Source organism: Dermacentor silvarum, chromosome 6, assembly GCF_013339745.2.
Source record: "Dermacentor silvarum isolate Dsil-2018 chromosome 6, BIME_Dsil_1.4, whole genome shotgun sequence".
NCBI lineage: Eukaryota > Metazoa > Arthropoda > Arachnida > Ixodida > Ixodidae > Dermacentor > Dermacentor silvarum.
Genome location: NC_051159.1, coordinates 170,323,659 through 170,347,269, shown reverse-complemented (window position 1 = coordinate 170,347,269; position 23,611 = coordinate 170,323,659). Strand labels below are relative to the sequence as shown.

General features: G+C 45.4%; 2 protein-coding genes across 3 annotated transcripts in view; one reads left to right on the top strand and one right to left on the bottom strand.

Moving 5' to 3' along the window:
• Positions 1–982: 982 nt before the first annotated feature.
• The window catches only part of LOC119456396 (guanine nucleotide-binding protein G(q) subunit alpha), a 65,928-nt gene continuing 43,299 nt past the window's right edge, over positions 983–23,611 (bottom strand). The window contains exons 7-8 of one of the 2 annotated variants that reach the window (XM_037718123.2): positions 10,699–10,806; positions 983–5,521 (exon numbers count right to left, since the gene is read on the bottom strand). In XM_037718123.2, coding sequence (XP_037574051.1) covers positions 5,439–5,521; positions 10,699–10,806 — 191 coding nt within the window. In that variant the 3' untranslated portion in view covers positions 983–5,438. The remainder of the gene's footprint in view (positions 5,522–10,698; positions 10,807–23,611) is intronic. The other variant, XM_037718124.2, reaches the window with a different exon arrangement.
• On the top strand, positions 16,342–19,610 carry LOC125946454 (uncharacterized). The gene has a single exon (XM_049669807.1). The coding sequence runs from the start codon at positions 18,591–18,593 to the stop codon at positions 19,155–19,157; it is 567 nt and encodes a 188-aa protein (XP_049525764.1). The 5' UTR covers positions 16,342–18,590; the 3' UTR covers positions 19,158–19,610.

Sequence of the window (23,611 nt, the reverse complement as noted above, 5' to 3'; positions counted from 1 at the left end):
ACTGTAGTTCAACAGGCTCCTTACTATCCCGATATGGCCCCCTGCGACTTCTGGCTGTTTCCCAAAATCAAGAGGCCATTGAAAGGAGCGCAATTTCAGACAAGAGAGGACATTATGGCTGCAACGACAGCCGAGCTAAACTCCATTCCGAAAGAGGCCTTCTCGGAATGCTTCCAACAATGGAAGCACCGCTGGGAGAAGTGTGTGGACTCCCAAAGACACTACTTTGAGGGTGATTACATTTCCAACACTCCAGTTGTGCGGTTTTTTTCGGCCAAAGGTCAGATACCTTTTTAACAGACCTCGTAGGTATGTAACTGCCCACTTATGCAAAGATTTGCCTTGCTTTGTTCAGTGCGTAGCAGCATACGTCCGTTACAGACCCAAGTTCATAGAAATCAACAGCACAATGGTATCACGCAATATCAGCGCTTCGTTAAACAGCCCAGCGCATTCTCACACTGTTTGCTTAATGCGATGTGTTCACTGCGCTGCAGTACTATTATGCACCATACTTCACATCGTAATGGAATTTTGTGGTTACATATATCAAAACACCTTCATGGCACCAGTACCGCTATCAGTTGTGGCGTCGCAGCAGTGCATGGTTTCATGCCGCGAAATGTCTTTAGATTCGTGCAATAAACAATGCATAAAATCCATAGGTCCAGGAAAATTTCCCTATAGCTGGCAGCATTGCGTCAATGGCCTCCTCTTTGGAACAAGGCCGCCTACCAAAGCTGAGGCACCACCGAGGGCTCATGCTTCAAAAAAAGTAATCGATTGATTGCTGGTTCAACTGACTAGAACGGGGACCTTTTGATAAGCTTACTGAAATCACAATCAGCAGAAGCAACTGCATCCACAGCACTGCATTCAGCGATTGCCCGCTGGACCAACACATCAAAACCAACAGAAGGGGGCCCAATCGAGGTTTGAAGTTTCACCACCTCGTGTGAGAACAAATCAGGCGACACACAGCTCATTTTCAAACGAGAATTTAAGAGAATTTATTCAATACTTTACCCAACGGTTGCATTAATTTGAATATTACAAATTTACACATCCATATAAAGGTAAAGTCCTCAAAGTGTGTGTGTCTCAGAGCCCACTCTGAATGACCTGACAAAGCATTTTGTTTTCCTCAAGAGCTCGTATCATTTATATATATTTATATATTTTATGTATGTATAATATATACATGCACACACACAATACACGCACACCTTGTCCCGTACTAGGTGGGAGTCCGTTCCTGTTCTGTCTGGTGCTGCTATCTTCTGCACAATGGTCACACGCACTGCAGTTTTCCTGGAGATGCAGCATGTCTCATCATCGAGGAAGCGCCATATACATTATAATGAAAGTCCGTACAGCCGCGCAGCGCGCCACGCACGATCAACAAAAGAAATTTCATGTGTGTGCAGCTCAAAAAAAAAGAAAAAGCCAACAATCAACATGACAAAGAAAAAAATGCATGACAAGAAACAAACAAGTCGCCTCTTCCAGCCTTCACACAACAAGGCCCCCAAGGCGAAAACACATACTTTGCAACAAGCGTAAAGTAGCTGAAGAAACATCAGCTTGACTTCCGCACTCAGCAGAACCCCCAAAATAGTTTGGCAAGGCATTGGACAGGGGCAAAAAAAAATGCACTGTTAAAACACAACAGGCAAGTATCCTACGAAACTAATATATATATATATATATATCTTTCTCTCAACTATAAACGATGCTCCGAACAATACTGTACAAAACACAGGAGCAATAATAATAATAATAATAGAGAAGAAATGATTAGGTTTTGTTCTACATTGCAAAAAAACAAGAGACAGTAGGCCGCGAGCAGTGGATGCTCCGATCCCCCCTCCCTCCTTTTTTTTTTCTGTGAGCCTAAGAGAAGGGCTGAAAAGCACAGAGAAAAGTGGTGAGAGAATGTCGAGCAAACTGCGAAAAAAGGAAGGAAGAAATTCCGGAGAAATGGCCGAACGCGCGCACACTATTCTCCTCTCAGCCTAGCCCCCCGCCCAGAAGTCGTCGGAACGTCATTGGTGTGCCCCCGGAAAAAGTACAACTACCAAGTTCAACTCCTGCACCATGCATGTATGAAAGCGAAGTCCAGCGCTTTGAAAAAAACTCTGTCCTCCTGCCTTATGTGACAAGAATCAGGTACCAAGTATGTTTTTTTTTTTCTTGTTTCATCGAATAGGTCACCGAAAAGGGGATTGTGGTGGTGATTAAGGGTGGAGGGATGAGCCAAAAGCAGGGACCACACACGAGAGGAAATCCACCGTTAACTGCAACAAGACAACACAACACGGGGAAATTGGAGGAGAAAGGTTGGGACAGAGATTAAACGCACACAATGGGGAAGGTGGGGGCAGGCTGTGAAGAGAATGGAGGGCCAAGGAGGAACAAGCACTTCGGGAATGACAGTGGAAAGGGGCTTAAGAAGGGGACCATATGCATCGCTCTATAAAACACTAATCATACTCTTTACACACTGTCCTCTTTTAAATAACTAGCGTTTTTTTTTTCCTTATATATATATAAAAAAAGATAGGCCTGACATACACACCATACTAAGATACACATTTTGTCCTCTCTTGCACGCTCTCAGACTTCAAAAAGCTCACTTCCACATCTTTTTTTTTTTTTTTTTACCTGTCAAACCAGACACACACCACAGTCGCACAATGCGCGCATGCGCAAGCTTATAAAAAACATCAGCACACACCCCCATTTTTTTTTTCTTCTTCTGCTGCTGTTGTCTTCTCACAGTCTTACACGCATACTTCCAGCAACAGCAGCGGCAACAGCAGCAGCAAGGCATTGTGAAAAAAAGTAGAGAAGGGGGCTGGGGTTCAGAGAGGGAGGGCGCAGTAACCAGGGGAGAGCATGTCACCCTCTCATTGAGGGCGCACTACACCTGTTGTAGCTGAAAACTACACACCCATTCGCTCACTCAGAAGGAAGTCTGCGAGAATAAGTGAGACACCAGTGTTTGGTTTGTTGCTTCCGTCAGGACGAAACGTCGCACCACAAACACTTTGGGATGGCGACAATGAAAAGAGCTTCTTGAGGAAAGCCTCTCGACCCACGTGGCAAGCAGTCTGTGAACACCGACACGCTTCCAAGTCAGCACAACTCCCAACCAAACAGGAGGACTAGTGTTTTCCTCGCACTCACTCACATCCCGGTGTATTATCAATGTGGCAGTATAATTATGTACCAGCCCCTGCCTTGGTGAATTAAACATCTCAAAGAAAGGGTCTGTACCCTGAAGACTCCTAGGCTGCTCTCGAAATGTAGGTTTGCCGGAATAAACAAATAATAAAGAAAGAAACATGATTGGAAAGACACACATACATAAAATACAGTGGACAGTTGTGTGTTGGTGATCCACATGAAGACTCTTCAGAGGATGAAAGGTGTTGTAGGAAATGACCAACTAACACAGCAATACTCAACGTTCAATACATTATTGTAAATGTCAGTCATCAGGGGGCTGCCAGCTGATACAAAGGCTAAAAACAAGCATAACCACCAGCGACTTTGACGAAAAGGTAAAAACCAATACTGTGCGTTACACAGCGGATTTTGGCAAGGCCCCATCTATAATACGGCCAAACTCCCGCTCTTATGAACACAGCAATTGATTGGCAATTGATTCTAAATGGGTTCACCTAAAGTTGTGGAAAAAAAGAGTGAAAGAAGAAAGCATAGTCATACTTCAGCAGCCTAAAAGGGGGTTGTCCTCCAACTGCACCTTTGCCTGGAGAACTGTACTTGGTAGTTTGTTTGCCCAATATCTAAAACACACATGCACACATTCAAGACAGAAGCATGCCGAGAATAGCAGGCACAGCACACTCATTCCAAGGAGACGCACAATGGCCAAAAAAGGAAACCAAGCCAGAGCTGCGCGTCCACAATACTGCTGCCAGGTCTCAGCTATGAGGCCTACTGTGGCACTGCAGGCACCTTCTCGCAGAGCCTGTCTCACAAGTTGTTTCCCCTCTCCCCCCTAAGCACTTGCACAACACACATTCCCACTGGTTGCGTTTAGTCACTGACAGAATGGTGTGCTTGCCAAGGAGTGCAGAATTGGACCCACAGCTGTTCCAGAACTCGCAATGACACACACTGCCACCTGCCATGTTGCCTATGTACAAAACGCTGACTAGGTAAGAGTTTAAACAAAACCTGCAGGAAATTAAAAAAAAAAGTGAAGGGAGAGGGGCACAGAAACTCGCAAACTGGCAGACAGGTGGGCACTTGTGAATGACACGAGGAGAAAGCAACAGTAAAAAAGGAACTCACATACAGATGTGCACCAACCACTAGCATATACGAAGCATGGCGATTGGTTTCAAAAAGACTGCCACAAAAGTCCATGGGCATGGACTTGTTTGCCCCTGTCATGACTTGAGCTTGTTAAGGGCAGGCAGGTCTACAAATCTGCAGCGAGTGCATTGTACCAATGTACAACCATTAGGCTCTAGCACTGATGTGCAGCATCAATGCCTCGCCAGTGCAGTGTGACAACACTATTATCTCATGCTTCCAGCTATGCTGACCAACGTGGCAAAAGTCCTTGCAGCTGGCAGGCAGCACACATCCCAACACCTTTCCTTTTGGCACTCCTTTAAAAACAGATTAATAAAACAAACAAAAAAAACTGGCAGCATGTGCAGGGACAACACACATGGAGGAGCACAAATGTCATTAAGTGGATTCAGGGCCGCAGCCCTCAAGAAGGTTGTCCTAAGCATGTGTAACGCTTTTTTATCTAATAGACATGAACAGCAGCTGCTCACAAAGGTTATATTAAAAAACAAACAAAAAAAGATCACACAAGTGCTGCTGTAACAAATTTTCAGTGGGACAAAACAACAGCAACAGAGTGTGGTGGGCATAGCATGATAAAGACAAAATTTGTAGGGCAGCGAGGCTAAAACAAGTGTACAGGCTGTGTGTGCGAGTCCAAGAAAAAGGAGAAGCATCTGCCCAGGAGTGTGTGGCAACAACAAGAAGGCATCTCTTCCATCCTCCCCAGAAATGGCACCACGCAGTGGGTCAGAAGAGTCGCAACCCCCCTGTCGTGGGAAGGGGCAGGAGAGAAGGACTGTCTCACATGGTCTCTCCTCCTTCAAAGGAAAACAAGCATGTGTGTTGTCCATATGTGCGCCAGAAAAGTATCCACAGTGGCGTCACTCTTGGCATTGTGTCGCCTCCACCAGAGGAAGCAGGGGGGAACGTCGCCTCTATCGGTTTATCGCGGCAAGCGATCATCACCGAGCTTGTGATGTTCTCTCCCTCTTGCAAGCCGGTCGAGAGGGAGCAAGATGCGAGAAGGGGCAGAGAGAGAGAGAGGAGAAGACAACCTGCCTCCAGGGGTGGGCTGGGGATAACCTGTGGTCAACTTCAGGCAGTTCCTACACTAGGTTGTACTCCTTCAAGTTCAGCTGCAGGATGGTGTCCTTTACGGCGGCAAACACGAACCGGATGTTCTCTGTGTCTGCAGGCCAGAAAGTAGAGGAAATGGGGAAGGGAGACGAAGGTCGCTTTCAAAACAAGAAAGTCAGAGAGAAAAAAACTTTACCAGTAAAATGAGAGTCGGCCAATATGAAGACGCCCGCAGGATGACAAGTTTTGGGACTGGCATTGACACATGACTGCTTCAGTAAGTACACTGTGTAAACCTGGGTCGTACACTAAACGATTTTCTTCCATTACCTTTAATGTAAAGTCGCTAAAAAGTAAGTGCAATGACTGCAGCACAAGTAAACAGTTATCCAAGAAGCCCTGTTGATAGCATGGGCCACATCCTGAATTGGTTATTTTCAAGAATATCACTTTTAATGGATTCCGGTTTTCGAAGTCAGCGGGAAAAATGCCATTCCAATGAGGTCTCACGCCAGACATTAACTTACACAAAAGAGAAAATATTTCCAAAAGTGATCAACCAAAATATGATTCCTGCTTGCATAACTACCTCGAAGTGCAGTGTTGTTCCATAATTTACATAAACATAGGCAGGTGGCAAACCTACTACATTCGATCATGCCTCGCGAACAAAAGTGCGAGATAAGAGACTTTCATTGCTGCACTCACGTGCCACTTGGTGGATTTAATCCGAAATGGCTGCAGTTCCAGCCATACGAAGACACACGACTTAACTCTTGTGTGCTTATACACTGGCCAATGCGAGAGCTAATGTAAAGGCCAATTCCCACAGATGACCAGGGTAAGATGATTCTCAAACACTGAAATGAAGCTATTGTGCACAGACAGCAGCCATCCTCCACACTACACTAATATACAGGTTTTGCTATGCCAAGCACTGATGTTTGAAGACTTCACCACCTGGCATCAAAAAGCATAGAATATAAAAACCTAAATAGCTTATCAAGCAACACTTCAGTTAAAACTGGCAGCTGCTCCAAAACATCTGTGCCCACATTTACAGTGTGATATACTCCACTTCATACATAGCAGGCAATGCTGCGGAAGCTATGCAAGTAGTTCGATCATAGAAGTCTCACTCCGCATGTCTCGCAGTGCAGTTGTTATTGGTCTGCTACGTTTTCTGCAAAATAACTACTTCATATCTTACAACTACAACTTGTGGACGCAAGCTTATGTCAAATCACATATTTCTTGTGCAAACTTCAGCTTTTAGTAGGCGATGTACCATGTCTCAGTCACGAGTCCAAGTGATGCGCTAACAGCGGCTGGCCACAGAAACATGTTACTCCACTCGCATAGTGGTAAATGAGCTTAGATTTCCAACGCGCTTCATATGTAAAAATATGTTATATTTGGCAACATAAAAATAGACTTATGTTACATTGACTTACATGGTGTGTACCTAATACAGTCGCTGACCAGTCATTCAGACTCAACGGGGACCACCAGAATGCCTGAATAATCAGGAGTCCGAAATATCAGATTTGCCCAAAAATAAATTACTATTCCACAAGTGGCCAAAAATGGTATGCCGTATTCTTGGATTGTCACTTTCGGAGATACCTTCAATTTCGTGCGATTATAGTGCAAGACTCATCGGCATCTAGGAGTGATGACATTTTTGGCACAGTGCCAAGCACACTATCTTTCGCGTGACTAGTGCCAGATCCAAGGGCGTCTACAAGCAGCAGCATTCTTGGCACAATGCCAAGCATGCTATCTTATCACTGTGTGGAAACACTGTGGCTTGTCGATGCATCCAGTGCTAGTCATGAGAAATATCACAACAATGAAAGTATCTTTTCAAAGTGATCGTTCAAGAATGCGCCCAGGTTTGTCAATGCATGTTGCTGCACACACATAAGCTTGTCCTTGGCCTAGACATCCAGTGGCAGTGATTTTCCAGCAATGCTATTCCTTTTCATGCTTTTCGCACTTCATCGGTGGTCAGAGCGACGCTCCGCACACGTTATCAATGGGACCAGCCGGCCATGAACAGTAGATGATAAGAGTGGCATAGAATCGAGCGGAAGGTGTCGCTACAAAATCGCGGCCCACTTGTTCACCATTGTCTTGCTGTCACTACAGACGGAAGTACAGTCAATGCATGCACCAAATTCTCATCGGCTGTTATTGAATCAACTAGGCTTCACCAGTTTTAGTTTCACGGAGCACCAGCGACATGTCAGCCAACAACCATACTGGCGACGTCTCAAAACGAAAATATTGCCATTTCTGCTTGACTCGGTGGTCATATTAGCACGAAGTTGTGCAGGCGGAATTGTAATTATTGCATGACGTGCTTAAAGGTGCCCGAAATTTTGGTCATCCTTATACATTAAGCCTACGGGGCTAGTGGCAGTGCAGCGGGGCGGTCCAAATAATTGGTCGTTAAATTTAGTCTTTCTATCATATATAAAGCAGTATTTTTGGTTGTGGATGCAAACAGTGAGCGTTGCCTCCTAGGTATGAAATGGAGTATAGTCATCGGAACAAGTGGCCAGCATGTCATGAAAGTTCAAATGACCTGTGTGTGTTATGTTGCACGATGTGAACTATACCAAAAGAGTGAAAATTGACAACAATAAGGCAAAGCAAGACAAGCAACACAGGAATAGAACAGTGCCATATACTGTCTCTCCCCCCTCTATAGGTCTTGTCATGTGGATTGAACTATAAACCTAACCAACTCACCCAAGTTAAATTTCTCTTAAACAGGAATAAATTTCGGCCCACTTGGACATATATAAAGATGGTCAACATTTCATTGTCACAGGAAAATAGTACTTTCATTCTGCAAACTACACAGCTCACATACAAGTGCTAAAGAAACTTCATGTGCAATGTCGCAGACTAGCTGTGCTGTTCTCAATCTCGCAAAGTGGTTGTTTCATACTTCACCAATAGTGATATGAAAAAGTGGGCCCAATTTAGAGCGGAAAAGGCGGTGTAGTTTCTTTTTCCCTGACAAACACCCCCACTGAACAATGGCACATCCCTCACCTTGCACAGTCACTGCTAAAAACAGACTCAGCTGTCAAGCACATTTCAGCAAACCATCAACTGTCCTGTGTGATAAAAAGTAGTCTACCTTGACAACCAATGCCAATAATGCAAACCATGCCTTTTATGCTCTTATGTTATTTTATTTACATACAGGTTGCTGTACATGTCCATGATTATTTTAGTGTAAACCAGTTGCTGCTCTCCCAAAATAAAATTTACTTGCCAATTAGCATTTACGTCATTTCTCACTATCCCTTGTGGTTGTGCTGTTTAGTTGTGTATGTGCAGCCATGGATGACATGGACAGTACTTTCAATTCTCAATGATGCTGGACAGAGCATGTACGAAGATGCATCAACAGTACCAGTGCCACTGGTGAAGTGCCATCATCGCTGACCAATTTACAGGATGCACTTTGGAGTGATGACAGCCCAGTTCTGTATGGACTAAGCATAAAAATTTCCACTGTGCGTAGATGCTTGTCCATGAGTGGGTAACCAATGAGGCTTTTGTCAACAGAGCAGGCAAAACTGAGGACATCAAGAACCAAGATTTTGTGCTCCGATCCTCAAGGAGAGGAGAAGGAAAGTTGCAGTACATGCACACCTAATGTGTCCATGTAGCATGTGTCCAATGTTGCTTGTTTAAATAATGAATAGCGACAGGGTCTCGGGCGACCTAGTTGTAGTCTTTTACGAGTTGTTGTGGCTCAGAATCATTACCTTGCTCTGTCTGTGCTCACGCAATCCACGATGAAGTGAGACAAGTGCTGCACAATGAAAGCTGCGATCCTGTTATCATTCTGCTCGTGGAAAGCGGTAAAGGTCTCCAAGTTGCCAGAAGATAATATTTAGTGCAAGCTCCGACTATAATTTCTTGTGTTTATACAGATGGCATGGCAACGGCCTTTCAAAATAAGCTGACCCGATTGCCCGTAAACAAAAGCCCACACCACTGCATTCACAAGCTTTCCTGCCAGCTTTCAAAATCTCGAGACATTTTTGCCATAGCAAATTTTTTCAATGGATTCAGACTGAGTCTGAATCCATTGACTACTGTATATTGCTTTATAATCGTGACAGCCTTGTAATCGAATAAATACGATAGTTCATGAGGAAAGGTGATAAACCTGAGTTACAATGCAAGCAGGACAGCTCGATATTACCACAGACAGCGCATGCCTTTATCAGTTAAAGCTAGATACCAAATTCTATAAGCACGTACTAATCCTTCATTTAGGCATAATTCATAAGATCAACTCAGTCTAAATGAACCTTATGAAGTTCACAATAAACTATGTCTACAATGTTGTTGTGAAGGAAAAAATTGTGGAGTGCACTCTAGTTAAGACATTCGCAGATCACAAAACCGAATCCATTCACCATTCCAGCAAGAAACAAACTTGTGCCCAAGACGTCATGGGCATCTGCATCCAATTAAATGGTAAATTATGAGTGAGGTCTTAATGCTCTGAAAGCACTCCCATAATTCAAAACAGCAAGGTGCCCCCAACTATTATTGTTCTAAAAACGGTTGACTGAGATGGATGCACATGAGAAGAACCAATATCTTGCAGGAATGCTGAATGTGATTCAAAACGAACAAGAGGCACTGGTAGAACTTTCCAACATGAAAAAACAAGAAGAAAAGTGGCAAGTCACACAAACCCATCCAAACCCAAGGCATGCGACTCAAAAGGAATGCAGGACTGAGAATGAAAGCGTCAGGCAAAGTTGTATTCTTTAAGGTTGTTCTGCATAATGGTGTCCTTGACAGCACAGAACACCATCCGAATGTTCTCCGTGTCTTACGCCCGCAAGGCATGCAAGAGGGAAGAAAGGAAAGGAGGGAGAGAAAGAAATAACACATCAGGCACAGGGCAATACAAAATGAGACAAACAAAGCCAGGAGACATGTAGAACACTGTGAGGTACAAACCAGAAAACAGGCTGCAGTCAAAGGGCACAACAGTCAAGAGTGGGGCACTTCAAAAGAGTGAAGAATTGAATCAAAAGACTCAAGAAAAGCAAATGGTCACCAGAAATGCTAGCTTGGCAACACAGCTGCAGCAAGACACAAACATGCCCACCAATGCAGCATTCTGGGAGCAGTGGAGAAGTGTTACGGTGAGTCACCCATGCATGCCTTCACCCCCCAAAAGAAACAGCACCAGACAGCTGCAGCAACGCACAGGCCAACAAAGCGGCCGCACGCTCCTACCTGTTGCACATGTGAAATGAGAATAGATGATTTTTTCACTGTCCGGGTTCAGGTCCACAAACATTTTAAGGATGAACTCCCTAGCATGAATGGCATCTTTCTTTGGTCCTACAAGAGCAAACAAATAAAGCAACGTCTACGTGAAGATCAGCAGGTAAATGAGGGGAGGAGGGTTGGCAGCAAGGAGCAACTACAGAATGCTTGCAAGAGTGTCACAAGGAATGAGCACACTGCTGTTTACACACCAAAAGCACTCGTTGCTGAAAATTACTGCAGCAACCAGCTACTACGTGCCTGCAGAAATTGTTAGAAGCTTATAATGGAAAAAAAATAATACTACTGTGAAACAAAGCAACATAGCAATTCAAGAAATTGCTGAGGGCCAAGCTTAGAACCTACTAGTACACAGCTAAGCATACTAGCACACAGCACTTAAAGGGCCGCTAAACCACCTCAGATATTTTTTGAACATTTCAAGTAAACACACGCATTGAGTTCTGAATGCCATCACGATCAACGATGTCAAACGCTGCAGCACTATGTGCCGCGGGCGCGCCACAAAAATCACAAAAACAATGCCATCCTCCTCTCCTGGCCTTTCCGGTATCCTCAGCAGTCGTCACGATGTTACCAAGGTGCATCTGGTGATGTCAGCGTCGGTGACGATGCCCATCGATCAAACAAGAACCTACGACTTCCGGTTTATCTGCTAGCAGGTATGCGCGCTCCCTGCTCTGCCTCGCGGTGTTGCTTGCTTGTGCGCACTTGCAAATCGGTAATTACAGCCCGCAACGAAAGTGCCAAATTGGTCACGTTCCAACACAGTCGTGCTTAGCAGTCTGATTAGCTGTGCGAACTAAGTCCGAACGGTGTTGGCCTTTCTACACGTGTGCGCAGCACAGGGTCCATATAGCGGCACGCTTCGCATGAGCACGGGCCGGCACGACAGCAACAGCGGGTAGCCGAGAAGTGCTGAGGCGCGGCTAAGGCCCGTTCACATTACCAGCACGGTAACTCGCTGCACACTGTTTGCCAATCGCGGGCCGACGTTCGACGGCGGTTTTGCTCGCGAACAGTGAGATTTCCTTGCCGTAGAGAGGATGAGACCGGGACCCATTTGTGTGGCAGCCTCACCGCCGCTGATCACTCAACGGCGCTTCGGAATGAATTACCGACGCTCACAAGCTGCAATATTTTCTTATCGCTGTTATCACTCTTCGCAATAATTGTACACAAAGTAGAAGAAAAATACGCTGATATTAGCGGCACCGTCGGCTGCGATGAGAGCACAGCCGAGCCGGTCGTCTCCCGTCGGTAGCCGTGCACTGCAGTTGAGCTCGACAAGTATCGGAGTTCTTGTTCATGTTTAACGTTTGACAGTGAATATCGTTTTTCATAAAAATGTACAATTTATGCATCGCTTTTCTAGCGGAAATTATTTTGCTAGGAACAGAAGCTGCAGCCGATGTTTTTGTCGCTGGTGGCTGAGGCGCGCAGCTTCGCGGTCGTCGATTGGCCCATTGATCGTTCCGCGGGCGGTGGGCCGGCCGAACTGACGTCTACTTTGGACACCTCTCGCGCGGCAGACGTTCTACGGCACTGGAGGCCGATTCGCCGTCCCTATTTTTGCCGCTAGCGTGGACTTGCCTTAACCGGAAGTGGACAGTGCTTTGAGAAGCGCGTTGGCGATGACGTACGTCACGTGACATTTGAAGGAGCACTCGGTGAGGAGGAGAGACCAGCTGACAAGGAGAGTAGCGAAGGAAATAGCAAAACGAGCGAGAGCCGTGTTTCAATCATCAAACGCATGTAACTCCGTTATTACGGCACCATTTCGAAAAATTATCGCGGCTACGTGTTCATTGTAGACTCGTGCACAACTGCAACACAACTAAATTTCGACCTCTAGGTGGTTTAGGGTTAAGTGCACGTGAAGCAACTCTCAGCAGAGAGAATAATGTTTGGCAATAGTGCAAGTAATCAAGTGAAAACTAAGGCATGTTTGCGTGTTCTTTGCAAAAGCAATTGCTGCACACAACAATAACCCAAAAATGGGCTTGTCACCACTACTAACAAATGACACAGAAAAGGGAAAACAATGGCATCAGCACAAACTCTGGACACCTTGATGGCTTAATGGTCACCTGGCCCCATGTACCACCACATACGGAGTGAAGTTCACAGCTACTAAACAGCATAGGTCAGCACTTGTGCAGTCCCCATGGCGAATTCCCAGGACACAGGGTATGCCTTAGCTAAACAACCTCCTGCAAGGGTTGCATCAAGGTAAAACTCTTGTGGCACTCCATAACTGTTGAAAGAAAGGGTGTTCTACAAACCAACCATTCAAACCCTCAAGAAAGACATGGTTTGAACCCAATTCGCGCTCTAAAATCAGCTAGCCACCTTTCTAATGAGAGCTTTAAGAGCACTGCCATAGTACATGCCGAGATACTGTGACCACTTGTCGGCACCTGCTTGAAACCACCAAGAATGCAGCACTTCTCCACCTTCTTGCAACTGTCCAAAAAGAATGCTTGGCTTAACTGTAAGCAGTGGCAGCATATCAAACCACGTGCTCAGGGGCCTGGATGTTCCTAAAAGGAAGCACAGATCCCTAATGCTCACACCCCCAACTAAACTCTTTTGCTACACCATGGTGCTTGTCCTTTGTTGCTTATGATGTGGTATGCATCCAGTGCACAGTGCTTTCTTAAAACGAAAGCAAGCAGGAGCCACTTTAGATAGAGAACAAACAAAATGTGGTTCCAATGTACTAGCAGCAGCTGCACAGAAATTCTACACATTGTCAGCAGACACCTAAGCAATATCACGCACACCAAGTCATGGCACTGCTACTAAAATGCAAACGCAGTGCCAAACCAAGTTTTGTACTAAACACATGAAGCTTTTGTCGATGTAACTTATTCTCTAAGTTAACACCAACACCACTAAGGAATATTACAGTCTCTAACATGAATATATAGTGCGGTATACTTTTTCACTAATGCGAAAGCAACACCAGGTGTGATAAGTTTTAACATAATTCAGGAAGGCGTTACAAAGCAACATATAGGTTCTTTTAACAGACCAATAGACCTGATGCACTGTACAAGCAACAGCAACAAGGCATGTCAGGCTATCACAATCCCATTTATGCACACACACTAATTATTCTTAAAAAATTGAATACAGAAGCAAATCTAGAAAAGAAATAAACAACTTATGACTAATTGCCCACTAATGCAATAAGACTGTATGGTGAGCACAAGAGAAACTAGAGAGCATGTTTCCATTTCCACATCCTCCCCAGTCTGGGAAATTAGTTTGAATTATTCATAGACAGTTTCAGAGCTCGAGCATATTTATAGCATCCAGTTGTGCAGTTTTAACTAACTAAACTTAACAGCTGTGCCACTTTGCTGCATCCCATTCATGTTTCATTCGAGCATGACAGCACCTGTTTAACGAGGTGAAAGTGCACAGATGTCATCAAGGTTGCCAGCAGCAACAGATATCAAGAACTAGCATTGTGCTATGCTGTCAAGATCAAGCAAGAAAATCATGTTTAACGTTGGTTGCACAAGAGCTGAGGACAAATGAGAAGCAAAGGAAAAACCATCATGTCCTCCAGACACTCGTATTTTCCCCACATGCTAACAGCACACAGTGATGACAACAAAAAAGAGCGTCCTGGTCTCTATGCCCAGTAGCATACCTGCCAGCCTGTGAACCTCAATATTCATTAAAATCTTAGAACACTACACCAGAAGGGGGGAATAGCACATGTTCTTTTATGTTTGCACCAAGCACACAGCTTTTGTGGGATATGTATGTACTTTATTACTGATGATTTACTTTTAGATGCAGCAAATGAGCAGCATCAAACTTGAAATTGCACAAACCGACAAGCAGTCTGTCAACCAATACACTGGTTTTAGATCACAATGACTTTTTCCACGACTCTGCTGTTGCCAATTTCGTCTGCTTCAGTAACATCTCTGAATAAACTTGCTCCAAGCAGGAACCCCTCCGGTGCCCTTTTATCATGAAAAGTCTTCCAAGGGTACAGTCGGATATCGACAAGTGAAATTTCTTTGCAATCTGAATTTACATTTCGTAAAACTTCATGAAACATTCCTACAATTAAACAAAAGATACGAATTCATAAATTTTTTTTTATAATTTGGGAGAGTTGGCAGGTATGCAGTAGGGAAGAATGCAGTAGCCCCTCATACGCATTTCCTAGGTGGGCATCATGGTGGAAAGATAAACCTAGGAAAGAATGTCACGTGCCAATCTTGAAGCCTAGTAACAAGAAAGTTAATAAAAGAAAGACATCATAGAAAAGGCACCCAAGCACGTGATGGCAAGTGGTCATTTCTAGGCTGTGCTGGGTTCATTGTCTAATTGTCTGCTGTGCCACTCGGAAATTGTGCAGATAATCGTGCGAACGGTCAGAACTGTCATTGCAATGGTAAAAATGTCACCAGGTATCGAGGCCGAAAACTAAAGGTTTCACATGTGGCGAGCAGAAAGCGAGCAGTACAAGCTGGAAAAAGCAGCGGAAACTCCGGTGGCCTGCGGTACTCAAACCCACTGCAAACCAAGCAATGTATGGCATGCTGCTCCCAGGATTAAAAACATGATGTGCACGTTTGACGAGTGAAAGCAGCGAGAGAATAGCGTCACAGAAGGTTGCCTTGCAAAGGCTGACTGCCTAATGTCATGCTCCCTCCCATGTTAAGCATGTACAAAGAGCACATATACACCCCCACTTGGTTCCAGCCATCAAAATATAGTGCACAAGGAAAGGACGCAAGAAACTGATGACTTTTTGCTAGAACCCTGAAGAAGCAACTAGCAAAAAGCCTCCCTTGCATCCCTGTAGAAGACACACTACAGCACCTGCTCTCAATGAACTAACTCCCTTGCAGCTAGGCACAAATATCACAATACTGTTTAACGCGTGTGCTCACGCTCAGCAGCGGGCGCCTGTGTAGGAATTAAACTTTGGCCACCCTGCTTATCGGTGTCGTGACCGTCAGGTCTCGCTAATTTCGACTAGTTTTGAACACTTAACTAGCCTCGAACCAAGAAGTTAAGGTCAGATCCCATGCACGCTTGCCAGCACGCGCTCACTCCTGACCGCTGCTGGTTAGATGCCTTGGCAGACTTCACTTTGCAATGAGCTATTGATAGCGCTCCAAAATGCACGCGTTAGATGTGGCTACTATGCGTCGGTCAAGTTGGTGCAGAATAAAGCCGGTCCGCATCAGGTAGCGCAGCCAGACAGGAGCATATGAGCGCAGGCATGCACTCTAGCCCTGCCGTGCACAAAGCAAACGCTGCAGTTGCATGTAGCTGCGGTCTGCTACATAGCGTAGATACCGCGAGGTGCTGCGGAGAGTCCACTGGCTGAGCGAACTGCGGCTCGCTGAGGACAAACTGTGTTTGGCACGTCATAGGCGCCAAAATCATAAATAGTGGTGCCTATGTGTACATCTAAAATAAAATTTGAATTGCATGCCACAGTGACTTTCAGTAGGCAGAGCGTTGTGGGCACACTCCACTCCGCCGTAGCCTTCACAGTGCAAAGCATTGAAGAACGAGCGGAAGCACCAGGAACGGTACGTGTGATTGCCATTAACTCCTCCTCGGCTGAACGCTTTTAAGAACTTTTTGTGGCAAGATATTTCTGAAATAATCTAATTTAACTTCAAATGCATTTCTCGACTTCGATAAAAAGTGGTTCAGGGCCCCTTTAACATAGGCCAGTCATGGAATAACTAAGATTTGAAAACCTAGGAGAATTTTTAAGTAGACCCAAGAAGAAAGGAAGCCGAACAGCAAATAAGCTGTGTGTGCATCTATACCAGGCCTCCAATAAACTATTTACATTAATCCTTCCTTAGACTCTCTCCTGCATTCAACAATCTTGCTTCTGAAACTGACTCTGCCAAAGGAACCCAGAAGCTCCCTATACACACGTATGAAGTAGCTCTACCATGGTTGTTTTCCTCAGCTTTTCCAGCTTTTTAAATGTTTTCCAGGCAATTCCTATACAGTAGAACCCCGCTGATACGTTTTTCACGGGACCGTAAAAAACAAAAGTAAAAGCCGGGAAACGCAAGAGCCGAAACACAGGAAAAATTAAGAAATGAAAGTAGTGTGGAACTGAACACAATTTTAATTCTTACGTGTAAAAAAAAAAAAAAAAAAGTTGTAGTTTTGCCCGAAAGCCGAAGCATCGATTGTGATAGCAAATTAGTTGACAGCTATACGAAGTAAGGATAGTGGTTTTATCGTCCGTATAGACGTGTAAACATTCGCTTATGAACTATACAGTCAAACCTCGATATATCGAGCACGGATACTATATCGAATTATTGTGTATATCGAGCACTTTCTATATCACCAGGAAAATCGCATGCATTATTTTTTATTTTGAACGGGGTCGGACGCAAAATGAATATATCGAACTCCGCCACCCCAGACCATGTGCGCTCTGTTGACAGGCGGCGAGCTTTCTTGCACAACTCTCAAAGATAGCAGTGGTGCGATGAGCGTTTCCGACTGCTGCGCGCTAGAACTGTACACATCGATCGCGCCGAGGGCACCATTTGAACGTAGCGGCGTACACACGCGGCGGCTTGGCTAATTTGACGTCAACGACGCATTGCATTTGCCGCACTGACTCTTCGGTGCCGCTGCTAGTGCTGTCGTTGTTATCATGTGATCGCAGTTAGGCCTGGGGCGGTATTCTGTAAGAGTCTACCTAGTGGAGTGTCCATTTCGGCTGTCGCTGATTGGTTGCTTCCTGCACATCAAGCAGCAGCTAATCAGCGACAGCCAAAATGGACAGTCCACTAGGTAGACTCTTACAGAACACCGCCCCTGGTGTGGTGTGGTTGGTGTCATGATGGCTGCAAACGCGAAGAAGCGGACAACCCTGACATTTGCCGCAAAATTGGAAGTCAATCAGCGCGTTGAGAATGGGGAAAAGAAGGCAAGCGTCGCCAAAGCTTTCGACATACCAAGAAGCACGCTGAGTATGCTGCTGAAAAACAAGAGCAACATAAAGGCCAAGGCAGAACAGAACCAGCACTCAGGTGCGCGGCGTGTTCGCAAAGCTGCCTTTGAAGATGCTGAGAAGTCGCTGCATAAGTGGTTTGTTGATGCAAGGGCCCGGAATATTCCTTTATCGGGACCGATTCTACAGCAGAAGGCTAAGAACTTCGCATTCATTCTCGGCACTGGCTACAACATTTTGAGGCCCGCTTCAACATTGTCGGGAAGACAATCTCGGGGGAAAGTGAGGATGCCAATGACAGAGAGATCAAGAAGTGGCTTGAACAAGAATGACCCCAGGCTCTTGCCAAGTATGAGCCGAGCCATATATTTAATGCGGACAAAACCGGCCTGTTTTGTCCAAATGCCTTCGCGACAACCGCTCGACACCCGCGGGGACAAGTGCCACAGCGGCAAGCAAGGCAAGGCTCGCATAACAGTTCTGTTGGCTGCTAATATGGACGGAAGCACGAAGCTACACCACTTGTCATAGCCAAATTTCAAACCCCGAAGTGCATGCGCAACTGTCCCAGTATTCCGGTGACATATGCCTGGAATAAAATGTCGTGGATGACTCGAGACATATTCCAAATATGGCTGAAGGCATGGGACTCGGAGTTGGCACATCAGGGCCGGAACGTATGCCTTATCATTCATAATTGCACGGCACACCACACCGATGTCCAGATGAACAAGATTGAAATCAAGTTTTGCCGCCGAACACCAAGTCGAAGCTGCAGCCATTGGACCAGGGCATTATCCGCACTTTCAAGTCCATCTATAAGCGTCGGCTGATCGACATTTTGCTTTTGAAGCTCTGGATGGGCCAAGATTTTAAGATAGACCTTTTGGGTGCCATCCAAATGCTGAAAGCCTCTTGGGACAACGTCAAGCAGTCGACCATAGTTAACTGCTTTCAGCATGCGGGTTGCGTTGGCCGCACTGAAGAAGCTTCCGAGGAAGCAACCGAAGAGGCAGGATTGGACGATATGGAGGAAAAATGCCAGCTTGAAGGAACCTGGTGCACGTTGGAGCGCTTTGTCGGTGCTGAGCCACAAAGCATGTGCATTGAAGACTTTGTTGGCGGTGATGACAGCTCCGGAACAACGGCGGAGTTGACGGACGTGGCGATCACAGTGGAGGTTGCTGCTGAGCGGCCAAATGAAGACGCTGCCGAAGTTGATCCCGCAAGCGCCGACGTTGCCCCGCTCCCGACTTCAACCGAGACTGTAGCTGTGTTGGCCCTTGTACGCTGCTACTGCGGCGCAATAGAAGGCACCGGCCTATCGCTTGTGGATCGCTTAGACTATGTTGAGGATGCTGTGGTTAAGCACGCGGTTGCCAATAAGAAGCAGGCTACAATGCTGCAGTACTTTCAGCCAAAATAAATAAATTGATTGATTTGCACAAGTTTTTGATGCGTTTTTTATGTGATTTTATATATCAAATTCTGGCTATATCGAACTATTTCGCGAACACCGCGCTGTTCGATATATCCAGGTTTGACTGTATTAACAAGCATGGTGTCAACGTGCACAGGCAAACATGAACATCACACTCTATGAATGCGGACACGCGCTGTGAAACACTGGCACGAGGAAGCGCCGCAGCAGCAGCGAGCGATGTGACCTTCGCTCTGTAGTCTATCACTTCAATGAAAACTGAGCGCCGAGAACACACAGCACGCACAAAGCTACGAGCCCCCGACGCACCTACACTGCCTAGACTCTGCCCCCAACGCAGATCGCTTTCAAGATACGGCCCACGCGACTGCGCACCGCCGTGCAGTACGCAGTTGATGACAGAATAGTACAACGCCGCCCGCTATTCCTCCCTCCCCCTCGCTCCCTCGCCGGCGCCTCGACGGAAGAAGACGCCTTTTTGCGCGCGCGAGATTTAGCAGCGGTCGTCGGCTCCCCTCACACGCTTTCACTTGCACATACAGCATACAGCAAGCGGCGACAGCGTTATCGCCCTTTGACTTCATATGTAACATCTATGCGCCAAAACCAATTTTAGGGCCACAACGTGCCATAGACACCGCCTTTAGATAGCAAATATGGATCTCAAAGGCCATGCTATTGCTGGCAGAAACCAAAATATGTCATAGTTGTCGGCCCCGGCAGTTCGGGCGGCCAATCTCATCGTCAAGCCACCAAGCCAAGCGACATGAAAAGTCAAAATGGCCGCTCTGTCCGGCGCGGGGTGGTAGTTTGCAACGCATGATGCAGGAATGGTTCCACAGTTGCGACGCAACAGCAGGGTTACCAATGCATTGGGTCCTACGGGAGCAATGCCGGGACCGGCCGAAAACGACCTAACAGCCGGGAAAACACAGCACCCGGGAACGTAGCATCGGGGTTCTACTGTATCTGTGGCAGGCTTTCGAATTTTTTTTTAAATGCCTGGTCCTTCCAGTCAGTTCCATGTGGCCACATTGCTTCCTCAAAAGTTAGTAGACAAGAACCTGGCACAAACTGCAGTTAAATCGTCCACCCCCATCCGACTGCATCAGCCACCTTTGCGCTACTGATAGCAACTTGGCGTTGTGCGCTGCCATCTTACAAGCTTACAGAGTCCTGTAGAATCACAATCTAACACACAATATCTAGCAAGCATAAGAAGATGCACATCACATTCTACAGAGTTCCTGCTTCTAGGTAGTACAGCACTCTTCCAACTGATCACAGACTAACAAACTGCAAATGGTCAACCATTTCCTCAGCTAAAAGCATAAGCGCTGTGTGTCTGCTGCCCAAGCCGTGCTGTCACATTGCCACATGGATCCTAACTGACCTGTGGCAACTGTGAAGTGGGAGTAAACCATACGGTTTTTATCAGGATTCTGATCCAGATACATCTTGAGAATGAAGTTCCTCGCAGCAACGTGATCCTGCTTGGCACCTGTCACAGTCACCGGGTTAATAAGGCAACACTTGAGAAAAACAGATAGCTGTTATATTCAGCCAGACCCTGCATTGGCCCAACGGAGGCGTCGTCTACATACCGAAAACTGCAGTGCCAAGGGAAGTATGCTCAACTGCACACAACAAAATGAGGGCTTGTGTGTTGCATGACACAACAGCAAAGGCCACAAAGGCACCAAAGGTATTTGGCATACACCACAGACAAAGGACTTCAAGTTAACCACTCAACTTCACAGCTTCTCCGCACTGCAGAACAGTAGAATGTTGCAGCACACTGCCACTCATGCCAAGAAAATATGTCAGCTCTACGCAACATCAAAATATGATTTGTTCATGCTCGTCAATCCCACAGGTAATTTTTGCTTAGAACAACAGACTGTGGACTGTAAAGCCATTTCAGCTAATTCTCTGCAAAATTTGGCAAATATAAGTTTAGTGGATAACAAACTTATAATGAAGGTTTTCTAATTGCATCTCTGATGAATTCCCATTATTTAGTGGACAGTAGAATGTCATTTTAGCAGAACTTAAAGATGTTTATTGGCTATCGCAGAATTAAAGATGTTGCCACACGTGATAGACAGCCCCGAGGCAAACTTATACCCACATAAGCCTTTTGTCCAAATGAAGGAATCGGCCTCAATACAAATACAGAAGAAGCTATCAAAGATCGAGTTGGTTGGAATGTATGGTAAGTAGCTAGCATGACTAATGATTAATGAACAAACAGGACGTCTTGGAATGCTTCACATTCTAAATCCTCATCACATTATCCCTCCATCTTGAAAGTTACATGTGTAATTCCTCCATCATATAACTCCTACAACAGAAGGCCAGCAGCCATCATAATTTGTGCCTTTTTCTGCAGCCCTCATGTTTAACAGTATGTTTGCATTCCTCAAATGTAAAAGGTGTAAAATGAACGCCCAGCAGAGCCCATTATGCACTAGTGAGAAACTGCTGCCAAATGGTCAGCACAGTCTTTTGTTTTCTGCTGATGTGAACAATTAAAATTTACCAAGTTCCACAAGCATTCAGCAACGAAATTGCCATATAGAATGGCCTCACAAGCACTTATACCCTGAGGCCCTTCAGGAACCATCAAATACACAAACAGAAAAAGTGTAAAAGCGAAGAGAGCACATCACATACATACACCCGTTCATAGCTAATCTACATAACATAGTTTACATTCTCGATGTCACAACTGAAAACCATTACAAATCTATACAGCTGACCAAACCTTTAAAACACACTCCTTTTTAACATTTTTATAAAGCCTCCTTAACAAAAGTTTAAAATTATGGGGTCTTATGTGCCAAAACCACAATCTGATTATGAGGCATGCTGTAGCGGAGGACTCCAGAATAACTTGGACTGCCTGGGGTTCTTTAACGTGCACCTAAATCTAAGCACAAGGGTGTTTTCGCATTTCACCCACACTGAAATGCGGCCGCCGGGGCCAGGATTTGATCCTGCGACCTCGTGCTTAGCAGCTTAACAACATAGCCACTAAGCAAGTCCTTAACAAAAGTCAAGCATCACATGCACTGCCACAAACAGTGCAATAGCAATTAGCTTATGGTGATTTTTCAGCTTTTATTTCTTTACCCGATTACTGCATTACCTGAACAGCCTTATAATAAATAAAATGAAAATGCATGCAACAAGTGCGGTGAGTTGGCGCAATGGTCAGTGCACTCTGCAACTGCAAACACAAAACGAAAGCATCATTGCCCAAGGAAGCAAAAAGAGATGATGTGGACAGAGTACACTGACCTGCACTTTTGTTGCACCAACCCTAAAGGAATGTTTGGATGCTTACTGGCGATTTTGAATTGGATCTTTTAGTAAAACATTCAATATCTTTGATTGCTTGCTTTGTACAGAAAAGAGCACTGCCGTGTACACATTTTGGCATCAGAGAAGCGAGCTGCTGCAGATGTCAGCTGCTTTTGCTGCCTTTCAACAATGCTGTCCAGGCTAACGAGGCAAACAACGATAAATGTTTCATTAAACAATGCGACCAGAAAATGCAATACCGTCACAAAATCCAAGTGAATGCAAAGCAGCAGTAAATGCTAAATCTTAAATGAAAGTTTCTAAATTAAGAATGCGTTCATTGAACATATAGATCGCTTTGGTGCCACGTAGCAGCAGCTGACATGTCCCCCAGAAGCGACAAGGATTGTTACACACTGCACAAATACGGATTCATAGTGGAAAACTGCATATCCGTGAGAAAATTCTTCAGATTAGTTTGCTACATTGTCAGAAATAACATATGCATTTGCGGATATTGGAGTATTTGTGACATCTTCCCCTTTTCAAGTGAGCATAAATCCACATTTTTCACCATGGAGTTTCCCACAAAAATTACCAAGGGAGCTCTGGCACTGAGATCGTTCAGTTAGCATGGGAATGATGGGCAGTACAACATAGATTGTCTCATTTTAATGCTTGTAGCTTCAGACGTTCTTGTGGCAATACTGATACAGTGTAGACCGCTTATAACGTAAGTCGCCGGAGTCGTGAATATCCGCACTATAAGCGGTACCGCACTATAACCAAAGCAACAATTTTCAAGGCCCGCACATATGCAAAACACGTGCACTGAGCCGCCACGCATATGCTACAGTCGAGGAATGCGGCTAGAACGTTTGCAGTCAATTTACAGTCGAATCTCGTTAATTCGAACCAAATCATGCGGCGGCGCCTCCGACCGGCATTGCTCCGGCACCGCTATCGAGTAAAAGCTTAGGAGAGACCCCTCAATGTCGCGCGCGAACAAAACAAAAAAAGAAAGAAAAAAAAAATGCAGAGGAAATTTCACCCTCTCTCCCAAACGGCAAGGTCGCCGATTCTGCGTTGCGCCGGAACATGCGTGTACGTGCCGACGTCTCAGCCACGCTAGC

Excerpts from the sequence above, each read along its gene's own strand:
- LOC125946454 (XM_049669807.1), top strand. The coding sequence starts at position 18,591 with ATGGGCCAAGATTTTAAGATAGACCTTTTGGGTGCCATCCAAATGCTG.